Raw genomic sequence first — 22,235 nt, forward strand, 5'->3', positions numbered from 1 at the left:
ACATCTGTCAAGTTAACAAGTCTTTTTCCTCTGCAGTATCTTCTGTCATGATGCCCGTAGTGTTTAGAACTAGACAAAGATCTCATCTTAAATTATGGCTAGACCTGATTCACTTCAACCCAGCACCAGCTGCAAGCCAGCAGCATAATGACTGTGAGGTGGGCGGCTTTCAAATTTTACGAATCATGGAACCAACCTAGGTGTCCATCAAGAGAGGAAGGGATCGCAATAGTGAGGGACACAAAACGTATGGAATTCTATCCGGCCATGAAGAAGAACAAAATTAAACAAAGTGTCAAAATGCCATTTGCAGGGAAATGGAAGGACCCGAAGAACATGGTGCTAGGTGAGATCAGCCAATCACAGAAAGCGAAGGGTCCGGTGTTTTCTTTCACAGGCGGAAGCTGGAGAGTAATCGGGACACGAGCAAGATTTCAGATGATACAGAAGCCCCCGTGGAGCCAGGGAGGCATCTAGGGGAGGGCAGAGGGGCGGGAGAGTCAATTAGGAAGGCACTTCCAGTGACAGTGTGTGTGTGTGTGTGTGTGTGTGTGTGTGTGTGTGTGTGTGCCAATGCACACCACAATATCCTGGGGGAGCGGAAAAGGCCCGCCGAATGCAGTGTGCACGTGTACCACTAGCACTCTGAACTACGCTGTGATGTGAGACTATACTGCACCAGTAAGGGCACAAAAATAAGTAAATAAAGTTTAGAATCACTGCGTTTGATGCTTTCATTTTGGTAAGGAGAAAACCACAGACAAAAGAGGTCCCTTGTAAAAGTGCAGCTAATGTGGCGGGAGAGAGGATGTGCCCGGGAGATAAAACCATAATAAAGGAGACCAGGGTAAGCAAAGATGAGCACTCAGGGCTCCTGTCTCCACGGACAGCAGCATCCCACCGTCCCCCAGCTCTCTGCATCAGCGGGCATCTACCCCATCAGCCCAAGCGGAGGACATCCTACCTGACGCCCACGCCTTCCTCTTTCTCCCTTAGGGCCTTGAATGTAGCTATCAGTACCAGGATCCCCCTGAAAAAATAAAAGGTGGATTACTCAAATGGACGAAGAAAAAAAAAGGAAAAGATATTTCAAGAAGAGTTTTACAAAGAAAGTAAAGCACAACTAAAGTGGACCCTTTTATCATCCAGATCTGCTCAGTAATCCCATATACCCAGTGCAATTAAAATCCCAACCTCTCTATGAACCCAAACCTGCTCCTAGATGGGTTTTACTCTCAGCTCTTTTGTTGCGATGCAGAAAAGAGAGGCTGAGCAGGTGCCTCACTAATGAATAATAAATTTCTCTCTGCCTTTGTGCCATGGGTAAACATGTTGTTCTCAAGTTCCTGGACGGCAAGCAGAAGAAATCCCCCCGGGAATCACTCACAGGCTCTCCCTGTGACCCAGGTGCTCCGTGAGCTCCAGGGGGTCCTGGGGGTCCCGTCAGGCCCTAAAACAGAGAAAAGATGTGACACTTCCTTCATACTTTTATTGGTGAGTTGTAATTAACATCATAGTGAGATTCCCAGCGACGTGAACACACCTGCACACAGCACTTGGTGTGTTCCCTCCGGCCCACCTGGGCCACCCTCCCCATCCACGCTGGTAGGATTGGTAGAGACACCTTCGTGCATGGACTGGCATTATCTGAAACATTTCCTCCCTCGTTCTTTCTTTCTCTCCTCTCTCCCTCCCTCCCCCGCCTCCTTCTACAATGCTACTGGTACCTCTCTTCTCATTCATCTGAATTCTCCCTGGTTCCCTATTTTCTCTCTAGCTTCTGCGTATGAGAGAAATATTTCACCCCCAACTCTCTGAGGCTACTGACTTTACTTCACATAATATTCCCTGGTTCCATCCATTTTCCTGCAAATGACATAGTTTGGTCTTCTTTGCGGCTGAGTAGAATTCCGTTGTGTGACTATACCTCCTTCTCTTATCCATTCCTCTTTTTTCAGTCCCACATCTGGCTAATCGTGCTGCCATAAGCCTGACCGTACAGGGACCACTATCGTACTCTGACTTTGATTCTTTTGGAAAAAAAGCCTGAGGAGTGGGTCTAGCTGAGCTTCCAGAATAATTTCTCAAACTTGTAGTTTCCAAGATGTGTCTCCCTTGCCCAAAACCTCCCTAGCCTTTGATTACTCAGTAGGGCAGAAAGGTCTTACACATGGCCTTGGCGGGACTGTCCTCCCACACTTTATATTTTTTGTCCCATCCTCTACTCCTGATAACTTGGAGTCCTTGCTCCTCCTATGCTGAGTTCTAACTCTAAGCCTGTCCTGTGTCCTAGAGAGCCCGGTCCTCTCCGCCCTTGAGCGCCTGCTCAGATGCCACAGGGCCTCGCTGTGAGGGCTGTCCTCATGCCCTCTCCCCTCCTCCCTCAGTACCTATAAGTGTTACTCGTGCTTTACATTTCATTCCATAGACACCTCTCCAAAGAAAAACAATCGGCTAATAAATGCATGGGAAAATGTTTAACATCATTAGCAATTAGGGAAATGCACATCACATCTACCCTGAATCCATCTAACTCCAGTTGCAATGGTAATCATCGAGAAAAAAAACAATAACAAATGCTGGCGAGGATGCAGGGGAACAGGAACCCTTAGACATCGCTGGTGGGATTTTAAGTTAGTACAACCACTGTGGAGATCAGTATAGAGGGCCCTCAAAACACTAGGACTGGGATCACCACATGACCCAGCTGTGCCACTCTTCAGGATCTTTCCAAAAGAATTCCACGGTTCATGGACAGCCCCCGCTACTTAGTGAGGCCCTTTGCAACTCAAGGAGACCCTGTTTCAAAATAAAGAATAAAAAATAGGGCTGGGGGTGTAGCTCAGAGGGAGAATGCCCCCAAGTTCCATCCCCAGTGCCACAAAAAAAAAATAATTTAAGTTAGAGTACTACAACAATACATTCATACCTGTGTTGACAGCAGCATGATTCACAGTAACCAAATTATGGAGCCAACCTAGTGTTCATCAACAGATGAACGGATAAAGAAAATGTTGCCTATAACACAGTGGAATTCCACTTAACCATAAAGAAGATGACGGTATGTCCTTAGCAGAAAAGTGGTTGGAACTAGAGAATATTATGCTATGTGAGATCAGCCAGTCTCAGGAAATCAAGGGTTGTATATTTTCTCTCCTACACAGAATCTGGAAAGAAAGTAAGTAACTTTAAAAAATGTGAGAAGAGGCCAGTAGAGTATTGGAAGGAGACTGGGGGAGGGAGTTGGGGATGGGAAAAGGAGGACTGAGGAAGAAAGAAATAATAGTACAGCAGAATCTGAAGGTATTATATCAATTTCACTAACATGTACAGGGAGGGAAGGAGGAGGAGGATGTGGAGGGCTGTGCATGTGTGTTTGTTTCATACTGACCCTCACTATGAGGTGCAGTTACAATGCACTAGAGTATTAAAAAATACATTTCAAGCCGGGCGTGGTGGTGCACGCTTGTAATCCCCACACTTGGGAGCCTGAGACAGGAGGACTGCACAGGTTTGAAACCAGCCTCAGCTACTTAGTGAGGCTCTCAGCAACTTAGTGAGACCCTGTTTCCAAATAAAATATAAAATGGGTCTGGGAGTATAGCCCGGAGGTAGAAAGCCTCTGGGTTCCACCCCCAGTACCACCAATAAATAAATAAATAAATAAATAAATAAATAAATTTCATTCCATCTCCACTTCCTCAAAGATGCCTTCCTGGTTGCAAAGGCTGGCTCGGATTTCTTCCACACATTTATCTTAATGGTCATCTTGCATGACCATCACACTGTGATTGTTCACTAATGTCCATCTCTCCCCTACAGGCCAGCCCTGGGTTATAGCCAGGCCTGTTTTGCTCCCCATTCTAAGTCACACCTAGTTTACAACAGCTGCTTGATTAATTATCTCCTGCACAGGTTCACCGTCTCTCTGTTGGTCATAATCAGCATGACTTGTTTATCTTTGAATCCATTTGGCAGGTATTTACTGAATCTAACTAAATTCACTTGAAACTCAAAGCTTTGGAGTGTTAAGGAACTGCGGTGTCCATCACCTTCCTGAAAATCTGATGCACAAACTTCTGTGTGGAAATTCAACCTCAATAAAGAGCCATGTCTAAAATAATAATGATTTTAAAATAATAATAAAGAGCTATGTCTACCCACTCTCTCTGTTTCATTTATCAGGAATTCAAGCCACACTATTAATTATGCATCTTTGGATTAAAAGCACTACTTTAGTTCCATGAGTACAAAGAAGGATAAGTAAATAAATTTCACCTCCTAGCTAATCCTCCCAAACAAAGGAAGCTAATCATAGTGCTGTGCTGACATGGATCCTTCGGCTATATTAGAATTCATGCTCAATTAGAAATGTCTGCCATGGGAGACAGGAAGGGAAACCCTCAGTACAAATGCCAGGTATCATCCTCCCCTTAGAGATAAATAAAATTAAGGCATGAGGTAGTGCGTAATCACCATCCAGCAGATCGTACAAATAATGTGGGTTGTAGGAATGTAGAGATGGGAGATGTCACTACACACTAACATGGTCAGGGAATCTATCAGAAGAAAGAAAGGAGCTGGGCGTTAAGGAATGGGTGACATGCAGGTAAGCACTAAAGAATCAGAGGGGAAGAATTCCAGGAGGACCGCATGAGCAGACTCAGGGTGGACAGGCACGGGGACGTTCAGGGAACAATGAGTAGGACAATTGGACGTAATCGAGATTAGTGAAAAATGTGGTTCAACAGAGTTTTGGTTAGATACAAATGTCCCTGAAGAGCTCGTATGTTAATGTTCAGAGTTGATGCAATGAAGCCATGAGGGCTGCAGTCTCGTCAGTGTGCAATGGAGCCCCTGTGTGATGGACTCATCCATGTGTAACAATCTCACCCACTGTAATGGGTTTACGGGGTGGTAACCAGGGTAGCTGGGGTGTGGCTGGGGAAGGTGGGTCCCTGGGGTGTAATGGAGAAGGTGGGTCCCTGGGGTGTGGCTGGGGAAGGTGGGTCCCTGGAGTGTGATGGAGAAGGTGAGTCCCTGGGGTGTGGCTGGGGAAGGTGGGTCCCTGGGGTGTGGCTGGGGAAGGTGGCTCCCTGGGCTGTGGCTGGGGAAGGTGGCTCCCTGGGCTGTGGCTGGGGAAGGTGGGTCCCTGGGGTGTGGCTGGGGAAGGTGGGTCTCTGGGGTGTGGCTGGGGAAGGTGGCTCCCTGGGGTGTGGCTGGGGAAGGTGAGCCCCTGGGGTGTGGCTGGAGAAGGTGGGTCCCTGGGGTGTGGCTGGGGAAGGTGGGTCCCTGGGCTGTGGCTGGGGAAGGTGGGTCCCTGGGGTGTGGCTGGGGAAGGTGGGTCCCTGGGCTGTGGCCTTAGGGACTGTGCTTATGTCTCTGAATCCCCATGCTTGCTCCTCTTTTGCCTCCCACCTCCATGACGTGAGAGCAGAGCCCACACGCTCTCCCTCTTTCTGCTTCCTGCCACCGTGCTCTGAGCTCCACAGATGTAACCCAGCCTAACATAGACTGAGACTTTGGGATCTATTAAAAAAAACTGCAAGCAAATAAACCTTCCTCTCAGTTGTGTGGTCAGTTGTTTTGGCTTATATCATGAGAATGTTGACTGAGACAGCTAGAGATGACACAAGTCATTTTCTAAAGTACAAAAGGTCACATCTCTGGGTTACAGGCTCACTTCACTATCAGCAGAGCCAGATCTTAAGTAAACCTTCCTGTCACCTAACACTGGTCACCCCTGAACTCTCAATCTAGCATTGAACTAGTATTTAGATGTTTCTGTCCCACAGCTTACAAGCAAACTGTTGATGCCAGGCAAAGTGCACATGCATGTATGTAATCCCAGTATGTGAGAGGCTGAGATAGGAGGATCCCAGCTTTGAGGCTAGTCTCAGCAACTTAGTGAGCCCTCAGCAACTTAGCAAGATCTTGTTCCAAAATAAAAACTAAAATAGGGCCAGAGTTGTTGGTCAGAAGTAGAATCTCCCTGGGTTCAATTCCCCATACCACAAAATAAGTAACTAATCGATTGATTATAGTTTATTCAGTAGAAATATGAACAGAATATCATCATACTTTACCCGATTTCCCCAATTTCCTTTTTCTCCAGATGACCCTGGGACTCCAGGATTACCCTAAGAAAATAAAAATAAACACAAAGTCATTATCAGTCACTGCAGAAACTTCGTTCCTGTAGTTTAGCATTTTAGCCGAGTACGGAGCTGCTTTTCCATGATGGTGTAAGTCTTCATGCTCTGGACAGTTCTCAACCCGAAAGACAATTGCAAATCCCAGATAAACTAAATGTATTTTAGAGACATTAAGAAAATGAGAGCCGGGTGTGGCGGGCACGCTTGCAATCCCAGCATTCGGGAGGCTGAGACAGGAGGATGAGGGTTTGCAGACAGCCTCAGCTACTCAGTGAGGTCCTTTGTAACTCAGTGAGACCCTGTTTCCAAATAAAGAATAAAAAATATGGCTGGGGATATAGCTTGAAGGTAGAATTCCCCTGGGTTCCATCCCTAGCACCAAAAAAAAAAAAAAAAAAGAAGAAGAAGAAAAAGAAAAAAATGATAAAGAAGCTGGGTATGGTGGTGCCTGCCTATAACTCCAGTACTTGGGAAGTTGAGACAGGAGAATCACAGGTTCAAGGCCAGCCTCAGCAACATAGTGAGACTCTCAACATCCTCACAAGACCCTGTTTCAAAACAAAAAAAAGTGTTGGGGCATAGCTCAGAGGTAGGATGCCCCGTGTTCAATGCCCAGTACCAAAAGAAAGAAAAGGATCCTGAGAAATAGAAACCCTTAGTTCTAAATAAAGGGAAAGCACGACCCAAAGAAGCACTAACCCTCAGCTGTGCAAGGGCTTCTTGTGATCAGCGTGTGCATGTGATGGAAAGCCTCCAACTGACATCGTGCCTCACTGGTCTCAGGAGGGCGTACTGCTAGGAACACGGCAGGAGCAAACCTCCTCCACTAGGTCCTTAGTGACCTCTCACAGAATCCCACCAAAACTGAATGTACGTCAAAAGTCATAACACACAGGAGGGAGAGGCCACGAAGGAGCAGCAGTAGCCACTGGCAGCGAAAACAGACCTAGGGTGAATATAGCTGGTAGAGTTATCATGCACAGGATGTAACATAAGCACTTTCCTGTACATATTAGAATAAGCAAGAGAGGGAGGGATGGGGTGGGAACTGGGGAAGGGCTAATTGGGTGCTGTGTGCATGTACTCCATTAAGATGTAAGATAAAATGCAGCAATAAAAATAAAAATAAGCAAAAGAAAGTGAGTAAAAATAATCACAAACAGTTATGAAAACAGAACAGGTAGAGAATTTTTAAAGAATAAACAAAAAAGCCGGGCGTGGTGGCTCACGCCTGTAATCCCCGCGCTTGGGAGGCGGAGACAGGAGGATTGCGCAAGTTCGAAGCCAGCCGTGCTGGCTTAAGAGACCCTGTTTCCAAATTTTTTTTTTTAAAGTATAAAAAATAGGTCTGGAAGAGTAGCCCGGAGGTAGAAGTGTTTCCAGGAACCCAAGTACCACCAAAAAATAAAAAAATAAATGGGAAAAAAAACCTCCTGGAAGTGAAATATATAATACATGAAATTAAAACTTCAACTGACAAGTAACATATTAAATTGAAGTGAGAATAGTGAACAAGAAACTGCAGAAATTATACAGAATACATCTCAGAAAAACAAAAGGAAAACAGGAGAAGAAGCTAAGAGACATTGAGGGCAGAATGAGAAAGTCTCACCTACTTTTTAATTACATTTACATATGGAAATAATAAAGAAAGTGGGTGCTTTGCTTTAGATATTGATTGCCCCCCAAAGGCCCACGTGTTAAGGCTGGGTCTTCAGGGGGGCAGCACTGGGAGGTGCTCTGGACCTGTAAGAGGCAGGATCTGGCGAGAAGTCTTTGGGTTATTGGGTTATACTCTTGAAGGAAACATGGGGCCCCAGTCCCCTCCTCCTCCTCATCTTCTTTTGCTTCCTGGACACGAGCAGGGCAGTTTTCCCCGCCACTCGATCCAGCCTCGCCTTCTGGCACCCCCACCAGAGGCATAACAGCAATGTGTCTACCCAATCAGGGACTGGTATTCCTATAACTGTGGGCTGAAATTAGCCACTCCTCTTAATAAGTTAATTATCTCAGGAATTTTATTATAGTGATGGAAAGCCCACTAACAATTAGAAAGATAAAAATTTCAATATAATAATCTCCTAGAGATTTTCTACAATTTACTGAAGACATAAATACTCAAGTTCTCGATAGCCTACTAAGTCCCAAGCAGGATAAATAAAAAGAAATCCACACCTAGACACATTATACTGAAACTGTCAAAAAATAAACATAGGGAAATGTTTAAAGCAGCCTTGTACATATTTCTTATATAGTGCTTACAAAGAAATAATTTTGACAGATGACTTCTTAACATCAATAATGAAAGACACAAAACAATAAAAGCCAAAAGACTAGGAAAGTACATTTTCAAAGTACTGACAGAAGATAACCATCAGCTCGCCATTGTCTACCCAGTGAGTTATTTTTCAAGAAAAAGAGTAAAATAAAGAGCTGTTCAGACGGATAAAAGCCAAGGCAGTTTGCAATTAAATGACCTTCACTAAAGAAAACTCTACAAGTGTACCTTAGGCAAAATAAACATGCTCTCTCATGCTTTGTGTTTTGATATGTTTTATACTAGAGATTGAACTCAGGGACATTCTATTTCTGAGCCACACCCTCAGCCCTATTTTATTTAACTTTTTTATTTATTTTGGTGGTACTGGGGTTCCTGGAAGCCCTTCTACCTCCGGGCTACACTCCCAGACCTCTTTTTACATTTTTATTTGGAAACAGGGTCTCCTAAGCCAGCGCACGCGGCTGGCTTCGAACCTGCGCGATCCTCCCGTCTCCGCCTCCCAAGCACGGGGATTACAAGCGTGCGCCACCACGCCCGGCTTATTTAACTTTTTTAAAACAGGGTCTTGCTAATCTGCAGAGGGACTCACTGAGAGGCAAGGCTAGCCTCAAACCTGCATTCCTCCTGTCTCCGACCCTAGTACTGGAATTACAGGTGTGCACCACCACACCTGGCTCCCGTGATCCTTTGGAGGCAACACCAATGTGAAAGGAAGGCTTTGATAATATAAAGCTGAATCAGCGCTGACTGTATCAAACAATAATAATGTCTAACTGGCAGGACTTAACAAAAATAAGATAGGTAAGAATAAGATGGACAAAGCTGAGTTTTTAGGGCCCTTGTATTCGAGGGATAAGAACAAGTAACATAGGTTAGCTTTACACACTGCCGAATATACACGTTAAATATTTTGAACTTATCAGGAAAAGCTTTGCTCACTCTCTGAGTGTAAAGGTCACACAAATCGAGGGCCAAACATTAAACAAGACACTTCTGTACCTGTTCCCCATCCAGGCCATCAACGCCGTCCTCACCACGGTTTCCCTGTGAGGCGAAGACAGTTCAGAACATTAGAGGCAAGAGAGACAGGTGTGCAAGGATATCCCCGTGCTGTTCGTTTCCTCACTAACATTTATTTTTATTTGACAAAAGAATCTACACCTTCTGAAACAATAGTTATATGCCACATTTGATTATTAAAGATTAATGATTATAATCTTCCAGAAAAATAGAATAGAAAGAATAGAAAGAAGAAAGAGGAGGAGGGGATAGAAATGAAAAAGACTCAGATCTTTTAATGGATAAGAAAGTTTCTTTAAATGAATTACTAAAAATAGTGAATTATTTTGCAAGATGAAATGAAATCTTTGTTGGAGTATATGGGGCAAAGAAAACACAGCCCAATGGCAGGGAAAGGGAATAAAAGCTGGAAGGAGACATCTGACCAGGGAGAGTGCCCAGAGTCCGAAGCCCACCCCCTTACAGGCTGGAGGACTTGTATGAGGCACGGAAGGGATGGGTTCAGGAGTGGCCATGTGGCTGCTGGTTGGTGGCTAGTGGCCAGGTCACCTCAGGCAGGGCAGTGGTCAGGGGCATTTCTCTCTCTTTGTTCCTTTGTTCCCAGGCCTCCTCCACCATGAGCTCGTGGCCAGACCTCACAGTGCCCACTATCTTCCCACCACTGGTGGTCACCTGCTAAAAACAGTCCTTCTGCCCTTGACATGCTTTGATTTTAAAAGACTGGCAAATGTGCCTGTGTTAATTTATATAGTGGAAACTAGGAAGATCACAGATAAAGGAGAGATTAAATGGGTGTGTGTCTGTGTGTGTGCATTGGGAAGAGAGATTTTTAAAAAGAAAAGAAAACTGAAAAACCAAGGCTACCCTGGTGATCAAACTTCTGACAGGGTGGCTACATCAGAGCATCTCATCAGTCCGCCATTGCTTTTAAATGACGGGCTCTTTATTTAACAAACCCATCTCAGCACAAAAATGAGCATATTCATTATAAAGCAGAATTCTCCACACAAAGTAATACCCATTTTATGCAGTGTGGAATAACTGGTTTCCTACTGTCCGCACAAGAAAATCAAGTTTCAGGTAAAATTTTTAAGTCAAAAATTGAGCTGAGTCGTCACATGGCCACAAGTGTGCCACACTCTTGGACTAGAGTTACGGACGCATTTGCCACGGGCCATAGGAAACAAGTGAGAAGTGCCAGAGGTGTGGCTAGGGAAACCCTACAACCCCTTACCTGACTTCTTAGCATTCTGGGGACCACCCCCTAGGATGATGTGATGGGGGAACACCACGGGTATGTAAGAAGCATTTTTTGAGTGGATGAATGAGCGAAAGGTATTTTGGTTCTGAATCTACAAAATCATTTCCTTCTTGTTGCAACTCTGTTTCCACCAACCTTGGCCTAATGCCCCGCCCTCATCCAACACCCACCTTGACCTGACCCCCCGCCCCCAGGACACCTTGGATTCCGCCACACCGTGTTACCAACATAAATGCCATGTAATGAATATGTTGGCTCATTCTCACGGAGTAAGTAAGAGTTGAAAAGAATCCTCTACATCACTGCCTTAAAGCTGAAATACGTGTCTTACGAAATAGTCACTCTAATATGAGCGAGGTAGTTTAGCTGGTAATAAGATCTGATCCCCCTCCCTTGTGTAAAAGTTTTGAGCCTGACCTCACTCATGCAGAGGAAAAGGAGTTGGGCTCAGTGCTGTTTCCCAAAGAAAGTGCTACCCAGTGAAAGAAAAGAGATTACCTACCTGTTCTCCTAGAAATCCTCTGACTCCCTAAAGGGAGAAAAAACAAAAGCAAATGAGCTGGGTATAAAAAGCAAATAAGCTGGATAGACAACCCAGGGAAATTAAATCAGTATGACAAAGAGACACCTGTGTGTCCATGCTGACTGCAGCACTAGTCACAATAGCAGTGAAAAACTAATACAGAAAATGTAATGTATATACACAAAGTTACTCAGCCATGAAGAAGAAGAAAGAAATAGCCGGGCACAGTGGCACGAGCCTGTAATCTGGGGGACTTGGGGGACTGAGACGGGACGATTGCAATTTCAAGGCCATCATGTGGTAACTTAGTGAGACCCTGTTTCAAAATAAAAAGAGCTAAGCCGGGCGTGGTGGCGCACGCTTGTCATCCCCACGCTTGGGAGGCTGAGACAGGAGGATCGTGCAGGTTCGAAGCCAGCCTCAGCTGGCTTAAGAGACCCTGTCTCCAAATAAAATATAAAATAGGTCTGGGAGTGTAGCCCAGAGGTAGAGGGCCCCTGGGTTCCATCCCCAGTACCACCAAAAATATAAAAAATAACTAAATAAAAATAAAAAGGGCTGGGGGTGTAGCTCAGTGGTAGAATGTTCCTGGGTTCAATCCCCAGTACCAATAAAAAAGAAGAAAGAAATCCTGTCATTTGCAGTAAAGTGGGTTGAATTGGAAAACAGTAAGTTAAGTGGGGGAAAAATCAGACACAGAAAAGCAGGTAACATATGTTCCCTCATCTGTGGACTTTTCAAAAGAAATGGCCTTATTACTTAAGTTTGGGGAAGTGGAGAGGTGGAGAGGTAGATAATTGGGGGCTGGGTTTGACCAGTGCACCCACAAGCACCCTCAGCTCTTTCCTGGAGTTTTTCCCCGGGACCAGAGCGTGCTCTAGCCACCAGCAGGACAGGCCAAAAGCGCTGGGGACTTACATCCTGCTGGATCAGTCGGACGGGTTCTGGTGCTCACCACCCAGCTCCCTCGGCCCTAGCCCTAGCGTGGGAAACCCTGTCCCTGCTGGCGGCGGTAATGCAGCTGACGGTGTGCCCTTTGAGGTCGCCTCCTGCTTCCCTGTCTTGTTGGCAGAATTCCCCTCCCATTAAACTGCCCACGTTGATTCCTCTCCCAGCCTTTACTTCTGGGAAAGCCTCAGCCTAAGGAGGAGCCTGAGCTACACTAAAGAATCGAGACTTCTTGTACTCAAGGGGGAACCACAAAAGGGGAAGGATCCCACTACTCGAGGCTGCACGCACCTTAGGTCCCCTCACACCTGGACATCCTTCCTCACCTCGGAGTCCAGGAAGCCCCCGGGGGCCTCTTCCTCCCTGTGAATAAAGACACACAAAGACAGTCCCGCAGCCGCCTCTGCCACCGCCCAGCCGCGGCAAACCAGCAGGGATGAGGATGAAAAGGCCAAGGTGTGACGTGGTCCTTCCCGCTGCCCGCGCATCTCCAGAGACCTGACCGGACTGTCCATTCATCATCCCGCCACACTGAGGCCCCCACACCACAGAAACCCGAACCGCCTGTACCTCCCGCTAACTCAGGCTGCCTGGGCAAGCTCCAGAACTCAAATTAACCAGACACGTATGAGCATTTCCATCAGACATCTGAAACTGGGTGTTTTCTTGCAGCCCCACCAAGAATAACTCGTGACTTAAATGTTTATCTTCTAGGTGAAGTCCTTGCCATTCCTAAAACGTAGCTCATCTGCCTCCTCTTCTCCCGAGAGGCTCCTTTTATAGCCCACCCCGCTGCCCTCAGTGTCCTCGTAGCATTTAGGGGAGTCAATTTGACATGTACCATGGTGAAATTTATTTATATAAAAATATAATATAAAAATATGTGAATATAGCATATTATATGCTATATATTTATCATTTGCCTATTATATTATTATATAACATATTGTATAATGTTATTTATAATATTTGTAGATAGATATATTATGTGATATAAAAAATAATTTATAATATAATTTATTTATAAATTTATTATGTAAATGTAATGATTTGTTATATTTATCATACATAATTAGATAATTTGTTTATTAAATAATTATGGTTATTTTATGTAAATATGATATATGGTGCATAATATATAAATATGATACTAAAATTATATAATATAATGGTTTATTATATAAATAGAAAAATTATGTAAATGTTAATAAATATTTGTTATAAATATAATATACTCAACTATATATATTAGAATCTATGCTATATTGTGACCTTCATGAAGACAAGAGCAATATCTCATTCTTATTACCTCTGGGTTTCCAGCCCCAAACCTGTTGTCATGTATCCAACAGACATCCAATCAGGATTTAGGGAATGACCCAGGGAATTATATTAATGAATAGAACCTTTTTCTTTCTTTTTTTTTTTTTTTTTTTTTTTGCAGTACTGGGGATGGAACCCAGGGGCATTCTACCTCCAAGCTACACCTCCAGCCCTATTTTTTAATATTCTTTATTTGAAACAGGGTCTCACTGAGTTGCAAAGGGCCTCACTAAGTAGCTGAGGCTGTCTAAGAACCACGATCCTCCTGTCTCAGCCTCCCAAATGCTGGGATTACAAGTGTATGTCACCACTCCTGGCATGAATAGAATCTCTTCATCCAGGTATTGGCTAGGGAAGGGAATGGTGGACATCATGCTTTTTGCCAAATTGATAAAACACGAATGAGAAAATATCACACAACCCCTGAGCTTTCATCGGAAGCAAATCCACTTTTGTGACATCTAATTGAGACTTCACGAGGTTGGATAGTACAAAGGCTGCCCAGGAGAGTGTAAAGGCCCTTGGCAAAGTGAGAGCCATCCTGCGTCCAGCGGGAAGGCCCTGGGCCCCGCCAGCCTGCTGCCTGCTGCGCCTCTGTGAAGCACAACGTCCCTGCCTATAAATGACCTAGACAACACTGATTCTGGCCATCTCAGAGGACTGTACGTTGGTCACCTGAGATACGGAATGGGAAATGCTTCACAAGCCAGGCACACTGTGTTATATTAGAGTCGACAGCAAGATATCATGAGGAAAAAAGTCCTGGCAAGAAAAAGATTTTTTTATAGGACCTTAACAAGTGTTAGAGTTAGATAAAGAGTGTCCCCTGAGTCGGGCGTGGTGGCGCACGCTTGTAATCCCTGCACTTGGGAGGCAGAGACAGGAGGACTGCGCAGGTTCAAAGCCAGCCTCACTGGCTTAAGAGACCCTGTTTCCAAATAAAAATATAAAAGGGGTTTCTGGGAGTGTATCCCGGAGGGAGAAGGGTTTCCAGGAACCCCAGTACCACCAAAAAAAAAAAAATCAGGTAAGGGCTAATTGGGTAATATGTGCATGTATGTCTCCACAAGTCTTTTATCCCATTAAGATGTATGACTACAATGCACCAATAATAAATAAATAAATAAATAAATAAATAAATAAGCAAAAAAATCGGTATGTCTGGCATTGGTAATAGTAACTGGTTATTTTATAGAGCTATTTTAAGTCAACTTAAATGATATAGATGAGAAAAACTTTCAAAACTGAAGAGCAATTCAGGATTGCTAATACTTGACACATTTTTTACCATATACTTAAAAAGAAAAATAAAACAAGATTCAGGGGACATAAAAGGAAGCTGTATTTGGTCAGTGCACACTGTGTGGATGTACTGAAAAGTCATGCTGATCCCTATTGATGTGTAATTAAAAACACACTGATCACAAATGAAATAAAGTAAACAATAAAGATAACGTAACCTATAAAAAAAAGAATATCCAGTACTTACATATTCACCTTCTTCTCCAGGATGACCAGGTAAGCCATCAAAACCCTTCTCTCCCTAAGACAAGAACATAAAATAAACAACTTAGACTCTGAAGTCTTCACTTCTCAAGTCTACGTGAGATACAAACTGTAACTTAAAAGATGCCGTCTCACTGAATTGATCTCTCATTGAGAATCGACTAGATGCCAGAAACAACACGTAGAGATAGAGAGGGACTAAGATTTCGGACTTGTGTTAGAAAGAAAGCATGAATGCCTGTTTGTCTTATTAGTTGGGACATAAAATTATTATTATTATTATTATTATTATTATTTATTATTCTCAAAATGCTTTCTTAAGCTAGTCTAGTATAAAAATTCAACACTAGTTTCTATTTAAAACAGTAGTTTCTATTTAAAAGATTAAGGAAAATCATTATCGTAAAAGCAGCCTTTGGCTTTGTTTTAGATAGCATCAGTTACTTAGTGTATGAGAAATGGTTATTTATTTCTGTGACTCCGCTGTTTAGTCTTTCTTTTTTCACTTCTTCCAACCTAAACACACAAACCGTAGCCTCTCAAGGAAGTTGGCTTGCCATTTTAGAGCCATGTTTGCTTATTTAGACTAAAACTGGTCAGTAAGATTTGTGAGCCATATTAATTTATGCTCCACAAAGATACAAAAGTCAACACGACCAACCACTGGATTCTAACAAACAGGAAGATGCTAACAAAGTTCAAAACATTCCTTCCTTTGGCCTTTGGCCGTCACTGAGCTGCCAAGAACACTTGTCAAGAGGTTTCAAAACTTGATTTTCTGATTCCCCAATCTAACATTAAAAAAAAATAATGCTAAGACATAAGTACAGTTTACTTTTCAGAAATTAATTCAAGGGAAACACACCAAGGTTTATGGGTCTGTCTGTTCCTATCACACTATACCTCATTATGATTATAATTACAATCAACCAATAAAAGTATATTTTAAAACACAAGTACAAACCTGATCTTCTGGACAGATAGTATAAGCAAAATTTGAAACAACGAAATAACAAAAAAAGGACTTGTGTATTTTACAGAGAAGTTAATAAGGTTGATGTACAGAGCTGGCAGGCTCATTCCAACAGCCTCATGGAAAATCGTCCAAAGACACATGTGAAAATATGGCACCAAGCCAACCTCACCTGTGGATTTGTGACCATGTCCCCATCTTTGATGTATTCCTATAAGAAAGGGGCCTTGCCCACCTGGACACCTGAGGACCATTTCTAATGACATACTCTCCCTCGCAAGTATTAAGTAGCAATTTTCCTATCAACTGACCCAGAGTTAACAGAGATGTAAATTAACTCCTACATGAAACAACCCACTGTACCTTTCCTCAGACTTTAATGCTATAGAAAAGAATGTTAGATATGAGGAAAAGAAGTATCTGTGACTGTAAAGACTATGACATTGGACAAGTGAATATCTGGTAGGTAAATGAAAATTTCTATGCAGTGGTAAATCTTTGACTTTGCTTGCATGCCGTGGCATGTGTTCAATTTCCAGAACCACACACAGAAAACCAGGCAACACAGTATGGTAGAAAGAACAGAAGACACAGAGTCAGTTAGAAATGAGGGTTTAAATCCCAAACGTCTCCTCCTGACTGCATAATTTGGGTAAAGTATGTCCCGCTCTGAGCCTCAATTTCGTATATACAAAATACCAGGAATCTCTAAAATGTGTTAAGAGGGTAAACTCAGAGTTTGTCATTAAAAAGGAGTGGATTATGTCATTTGCAGAAAAGTGAGTGGAACCGGAGACCATAGTTTTGATCAAAATAAGCCAGATTCAGAGAGAAAAATATTGTGTGTTTTCTCTCTCATATGTGGAAGCTAGAGGAATATAACACAAAAAAGAGACACCGTGAAAGTGGAAGGGAGGCCATGAGAGCAGACAAAGGAGACCAGGAGGAAGGAGGGGAGGGGAAGGGAGGAACTCGGGAGCAAAGGTGATCAAGTTATGTTCTTATGTAAGTACAGTGTACCACAATGGAACCCGCCATTCACAGCACCAACAAGAAGGAAGGAAGGAAGGAAGGAAGGAAGGAAGGAAGGAAGGAAGGAAGGAAGGAAGGAAGGAAGTTGTAAAATACATAACATGGGGCCTGGTGTGTTGAGATGCTGAAACGCCATCTCCTCCCCCATCCGCATCCCATGTCCACATCCTCACCTTGGTCCCAGGACTCCCATGATCGCCTCTGTACCCGTCTTCTCCAACACACTTGGCATAAATGTCACAGCACATTCTTTCTACAACTGTGTCCTGCAAACAGAATCCACATCACACCTGTTATTTTCCCCCTCTCTGTTTGCCTGTATCACGTTGCACACCGAAGAGATAAAATGCCCTCAAAGTTTCCTAAATTGTTATAATTATCAAGACCTAGGGAACGATGGTGTTTAAAACGGACTTACGAGTTGCTTCAGTACGATGCTTGGGAGGGACTCTAGGGTCGTGCTCAGAGGTTGCCTATATGCAAATCCTCGGCCAAACTCCAGCTCCTGGAGTTCTTCTAACTTATCCACTCCTTCCAGGCCGATGAGTAGGAGTCCAGACAGTCCTTCAAAATACCAACGGGTAGAAGATATAGGCACACGCCCTTTGAATGGTCTTTGTCTCAGCCCCAGATATTCATTTAATCCCATCTGTCTTTTTTGGAGGGGACATGGCAGGACTGGAGGTTGAGCCTAGAGGTGTTCAACCCTAATTTCTTTTTTATTTTGAAACAGAGTCTCACTAAGTTACTGTTACAGTTAGATATGAAAGTCCCCTAAAGAGCTCATTTAGTAATGCCTGGAGCGATGTCATTGAGACATGAGGGTTGTAATCCCAGCAGCGGATAAACCCATTGGATTTGCCTGGGTGGTGGTGACCCGGTCAATAGAGTGCGGCTGGAGGTGGGTCCTGGGGGATGTGGCCTTGGGGTTGTATCTGGTTCCTCCTCCCCCTCTCTCTGTCTTGTTTGCAGCCGCCATAATGTGAGGAGTGCAGCCCACGTGTTCTCTCTCCCTGCCTCCTGCCGCCAGGCCTGCGATTTTTGGTCTCCAGCCTCACATGGACTGAACCCAAAACCATAAGAAAATAAATCTTGTTTCCTCTAAGTTATGTTCTCAAGTCTTTAGAGTATAGCTGCAGGAATGCTGACCAGAACACTGAGGATCTCAATAAATTTCAGAGGGCCTCTCTAAGTTGCTGAGGCTGGCCGTGAACCTGGAATTCTCCTGTCTCAGCCTGTCAAGTACTGAGACTTCGGGGTACACCAACACACCCGACTGCATAGTGTTAATTCTTCCTTAAAAATAAATTATTGACAATGAATTGGAACTGCTGATCTGACATGTAAGCAAAGTTTGCAGTCTCTTGTTACCTACTTACAAATCCCATCCAGAAAAGCTACAAAGAACTTGAAGCCCCAAGATTAACATACAAGGTAAATTCAGCAGAAGCAAATTATCATTACAAAACATTCCGGCACATCTCTGACCTGGGAAAACTCCTCCCCAGCAGAATACATTGAATGTACTCTACCAAGGAGGAGAAGGGTGGAGGCGCTTCAGTTAAGGAGCTAGGTGTTCATTCTGAGTTGACTTTAGAGCCGTCATGTAACACTAAATGGGAACCGCCAGAGGCCGTGATGTGCACTGTGCTGTCGAGGACGTCCAGCAGGGGGCGCTCGTGTGCACTGAACTTTCTTGGTGCCAAAACTCAGACACAGGTTTGCAATCACCCAGCCCACCTTGGTTTTTTTTTTCTTTCTTTCTTTCTTTCTTTCTTTCTTTCTTTCTTTCTTTCTTTCTTTCTCTCTTTCTTTCTTTTTTTTTTTGTGTGTGGTTCTGGGGATTGAACCCAGAGGCATTCTACCTTCAAACTACACCTCCAACCTGATTTTTATTTATTTGGAAACAGGGTATTGCTAAATTGATTCGAGTCAATTGCTGAGACTTCCTCCAACCTGCGATCCTCCTACCTCAGCCTCCCAAGTACAGGGATTAAAGGCACGCACCACCATGCACGCCTGGCTCTACCTTCTAATTTTACAAACGTGCTGCACAGACAAGTGTACTGCCCTTGGAGATGGGGAAGGAGGAAGAAGTAGGGGCATTCAGAGGAAAGATTATAATATTAATCTTTACCAAAGAGCAGGGGCCAGCTTTAGATAAAACAGATACCAGAGCCAGGCATGATGGAGCACACTTGCAATCCCGGGAGGCTGAAATAGGAGGATCATAGGTTCAAGACCAGCCTCAGCAAGATAGGGAAACGCTCAGCAACCTGAAACAGAGGGCTCTCTTTCAAAAGAAAAAATAAAAGGGCTGGCGGTGTAGAACGGATGTAGGATGTCTCTGGGTTCAATACCCAGTACCAAAAAAAAAAAAAAAAGCAAGCAGATGCCAGGCTGGTTGATTGGCCAACTCCGTCTTAGGCAGAGAGATCCCCGGTGTGGGAGATGCCTCTTGGAACTGAGCTCCGCCTGGCTGGGCCAGCACCTGGGTGGCTTCACGACCCAGCCACTGAGCTGAAGAGCCACGCTGGGCAGGTCCGCGCTTACCTCTGTGGCGGAGAAGCTCCGAGGCTGCCTTCAGTCTCTCTAAATCATCGTCCAGGCCATCTGTAAACACTACAAGGACCTGTTGTTTATGGGGAAAGGGTAGAGGGAGGACAGAGAGGGGGAGGGGAGGCAGCAGGAGTAATTGAAAGAGAGCAGGAAGGGAACAGGGCAGGGGGAGGAGAACACAGATGCTGTAAGTACACAGTCTTCAAGATACAAGGCTGCGCCGGGCGTGCGGGCGCACGCTTGGAGTCCCAGCACTTGGGAGGCTGAGACAGGAGGATCGCGGTTCACAGACAGCCTCAGCTCCTTAGTGAGGCCCTTTGCAACTCAGTAGACCCTGTTAAAATAAAGAATAAAAAAATGGGCTTGGGGTGTAGTTCAGAGGGAGAATGCCCCTAGGTTCCATCCCCAGTACTGGAGGAAAAGAAAAGATACAAGGCTGAACTTTCCTCATAGTGCCCAGATTTTTTCACTTTCTTCCTTTTACCAATTCTTTTGTTACTTTATTACACATATCTTGGGGGGGGGGGGCTACAGGGGATTAAACACAGGAGCACTCTGCCTTTGAGATACCCTTGGAGCCTATTTTATATTTTATTTTGAAACAGGGCCTCATTAAGTTGCTGAGGCTGGCCCCGAACCTGTGATCCTCCTGTCTCAGCCTCCCAAGTACCAGGATTACAAGTGTGTGCCACCACGCTCAGCTTTTATTACAAATTTATCTTTATTTCCACTTTCCTCTTTTCCCTGGGTGGGGGGAGATCTGGACTAGCTTTAACTGTTCGTTTAATAATATCTTCCCAAAATTGTTTTATAATATTAATTTTTAACAACTCAAAAATACCAAAAACGAAGCTGGATGTGGTGGCGCACACTTGTAATCCCTGTGCTTGGGAGGCGGAGACAGGAGGATCGTGCAGATTCAAAGCCAGCCGTACTGGCTTAAGAGAACCTGTTTCCAAATAAAAAAGTATAAAAATAGGTCTGGGAGTGTAGCCCGGAGGTAGAAGAGATTCCAGGAACCCCAGTACCACCAAAAAACAAAACAGAATGAAGCCGGGCGTGGTGGCACACACTTGTAATCCCCATGCTTGGGAGGTAGAGACAGGAAAATCGCACAGGTTCAAAGCCAGCCTCGCTGGCTTAAGAGACCCTGTTTCCAAATAAAAATATAAAATAGGTCTGGGAGTGTAACCGGAGGTAGAGGGTTTCCAGGAACCCCAGTAAAAAATATATATGTGTGTGTGTGTGTGTGTGTGTGTGTGTGTGTGTGTGTGTGTACCAAAATGTTAGCCAGGTGTGGTGGCGTACACTTGTAATCCCAGTACTTGGGAGGCTGAGATAGGAGGTATCACAGGTTTTCAGCCAGCCTCAGCTACTTAGTGAGACTCCTTGCAACGTAGTGAGACCCTGTTTCAAAATAAAAAATAAAAATAAAAAGTGCTGGGGTGTAGCTCGGAGGTAGAATGCCCCTGGATCCCATCTCCAGTACTGCAAAAAAAAAAAAAAAAAAAAAGATAGTGGTCCAACTCTAAATAGCTATGAGTGACCACCAGAAATTAAGAAGTCCTGAACCACCCTGCATGCTGCCTTTGGAATGAATTTATGCCCTAGAAGAATCTGGCAATTTGAGGGCAGGGACCTTAGTCTTTCTTTCCCACTGGCATTCTGCAGCACAGAGCCTGGGCTTAATAAATACTTGTTGATTAAGTGAAAATGCTTCTTGTATTGGTTCTTAAAGGGTTGGGTTTTTTTTTTTTTTTTTTGGTCTTTTTTGGAACTGGGGATCGAACCCAGAGTGCCACACCACTGAGCTACATCCCAGCCCCTCGTATTGGTTCTTAATAGGAGAGAACATGATTGTCTTCCTCTGTGCAGAGCAGTCAGTCGGCCTCGGTTACAAGAGCCCTTCCCACGCTCCCTGCCTGAGGGCTCTAGAGCAGGGCTCCTTGGTTTGTAATTACCTTCACTTTTGCAGAAGAGAGTTGGATAGCGTTATCTCCCAGGGACTGCAGAAAGTCTGCATCCATCTGGTTGCTTTTGCCAGCCTGATGAGCCAAGAACTTCTGGATGGTCTCATCATTGTATTCCTGAAAGCCAGAATCAAAGCTAAGCCGGCCATCTGAGCCGGGAAGCATGTAGCAGAACCTGGGGTTGATCTGACCAGGAGCACCACAGCTGACGTTGGACAGGGAGGCCAACTGCTTCATCAGCTCTGGCAGCAACTTCTGAAGCTTCCGCTGAACTTGCCTGGAGGGAGCAGAGAGATCAATTCCAACAGACAGATCCATGGTGCATCCTTTGAAGATGGAGAAGAACATAAAATTAGTCATCTACAGCTGCAGATAATACCAACAGAAGAATCCCCAGAAACCCACAGAAGTATGAGCTAAATAATGGTTACATTTGGGAGATTGTTTTGTTACACAGTCAAAGCTAACTGATACAATATATACTGCTTCATGTCTTTATCCCTGCAGATTGCATATCTGTTGCCTAAAGTATGTTCCCATTCTCCCACCCTGGTCTAGTTAACATACAAGTTCTTCAGCCAGGTGTGGTGGTATACACTTGTAATCCCAGTACTTGGGAAGCTGAGACAGGAGGATCACAGGTGCACAGCCAGCCTCAGCAACTTGATGAGGTCCTCTGCAACT

General features: G+C 44.3%; 1 protein-coding gene across 1 annotated transcript in view; it reads right to left on the reverse strand.

Annotated features, from left to right (window-relative positions):
* Positions 1-22,235, reverse strand: part of LOC308263639 (collagen alpha-4(VI) chain-like) — a gene marked incomplete at both ends in the record, with an annotated part of 92,593 nt that overhangs the window by 33,529 nt on the left and 36,829 nt on the right. The window contains 12 exons of the mRNA XM_080696624.1: positions 965-1,030; positions 1,388-1,450; positions 6,087-6,140; positions 9,436-9,480; positions 11,220-11,246; positions 12,480-12,551; positions 15,001-15,054; positions 16,163-16,201; positions 17,196-17,288; positions 17,441-17,586; positions 19,576-19,654; positions 21,543-21,877. Coding sequence (XP_080552750.1) covers positions 965-1,030; positions 1,388-1,450; positions 6,087-6,140; positions 9,436-9,480; positions 11,220-11,246; positions 12,480-12,551; positions 15,001-15,054; positions 16,163-16,201; positions 17,196-17,288; positions 17,441-17,586; positions 19,576-19,654; positions 21,543-21,877 — 1,073 coding nt within the window. The remainder of the gene's footprint in view (positions 1-964; positions 1,031-1,387; positions 1,451-6,086; positions 6,141-9,435; positions 9,481-11,219; positions 11,247-12,479; positions 12,552-15,000; positions 15,055-16,162; positions 16,202-17,195; positions 17,289-17,440; positions 17,587-19,575; positions 19,655-21,542; positions 21,878-22,235) is intronic.

The sequence above is a fragment of the Muscardinus avellanarius genome (assembly GCF_963383645.1).
Source record: "Muscardinus avellanarius genome assembly, chromosome: 5".
NCBI lineage: Eukaryota > Metazoa > Chordata > Mammalia > Rodentia > Gliridae > Muscardinus > Muscardinus avellanarius.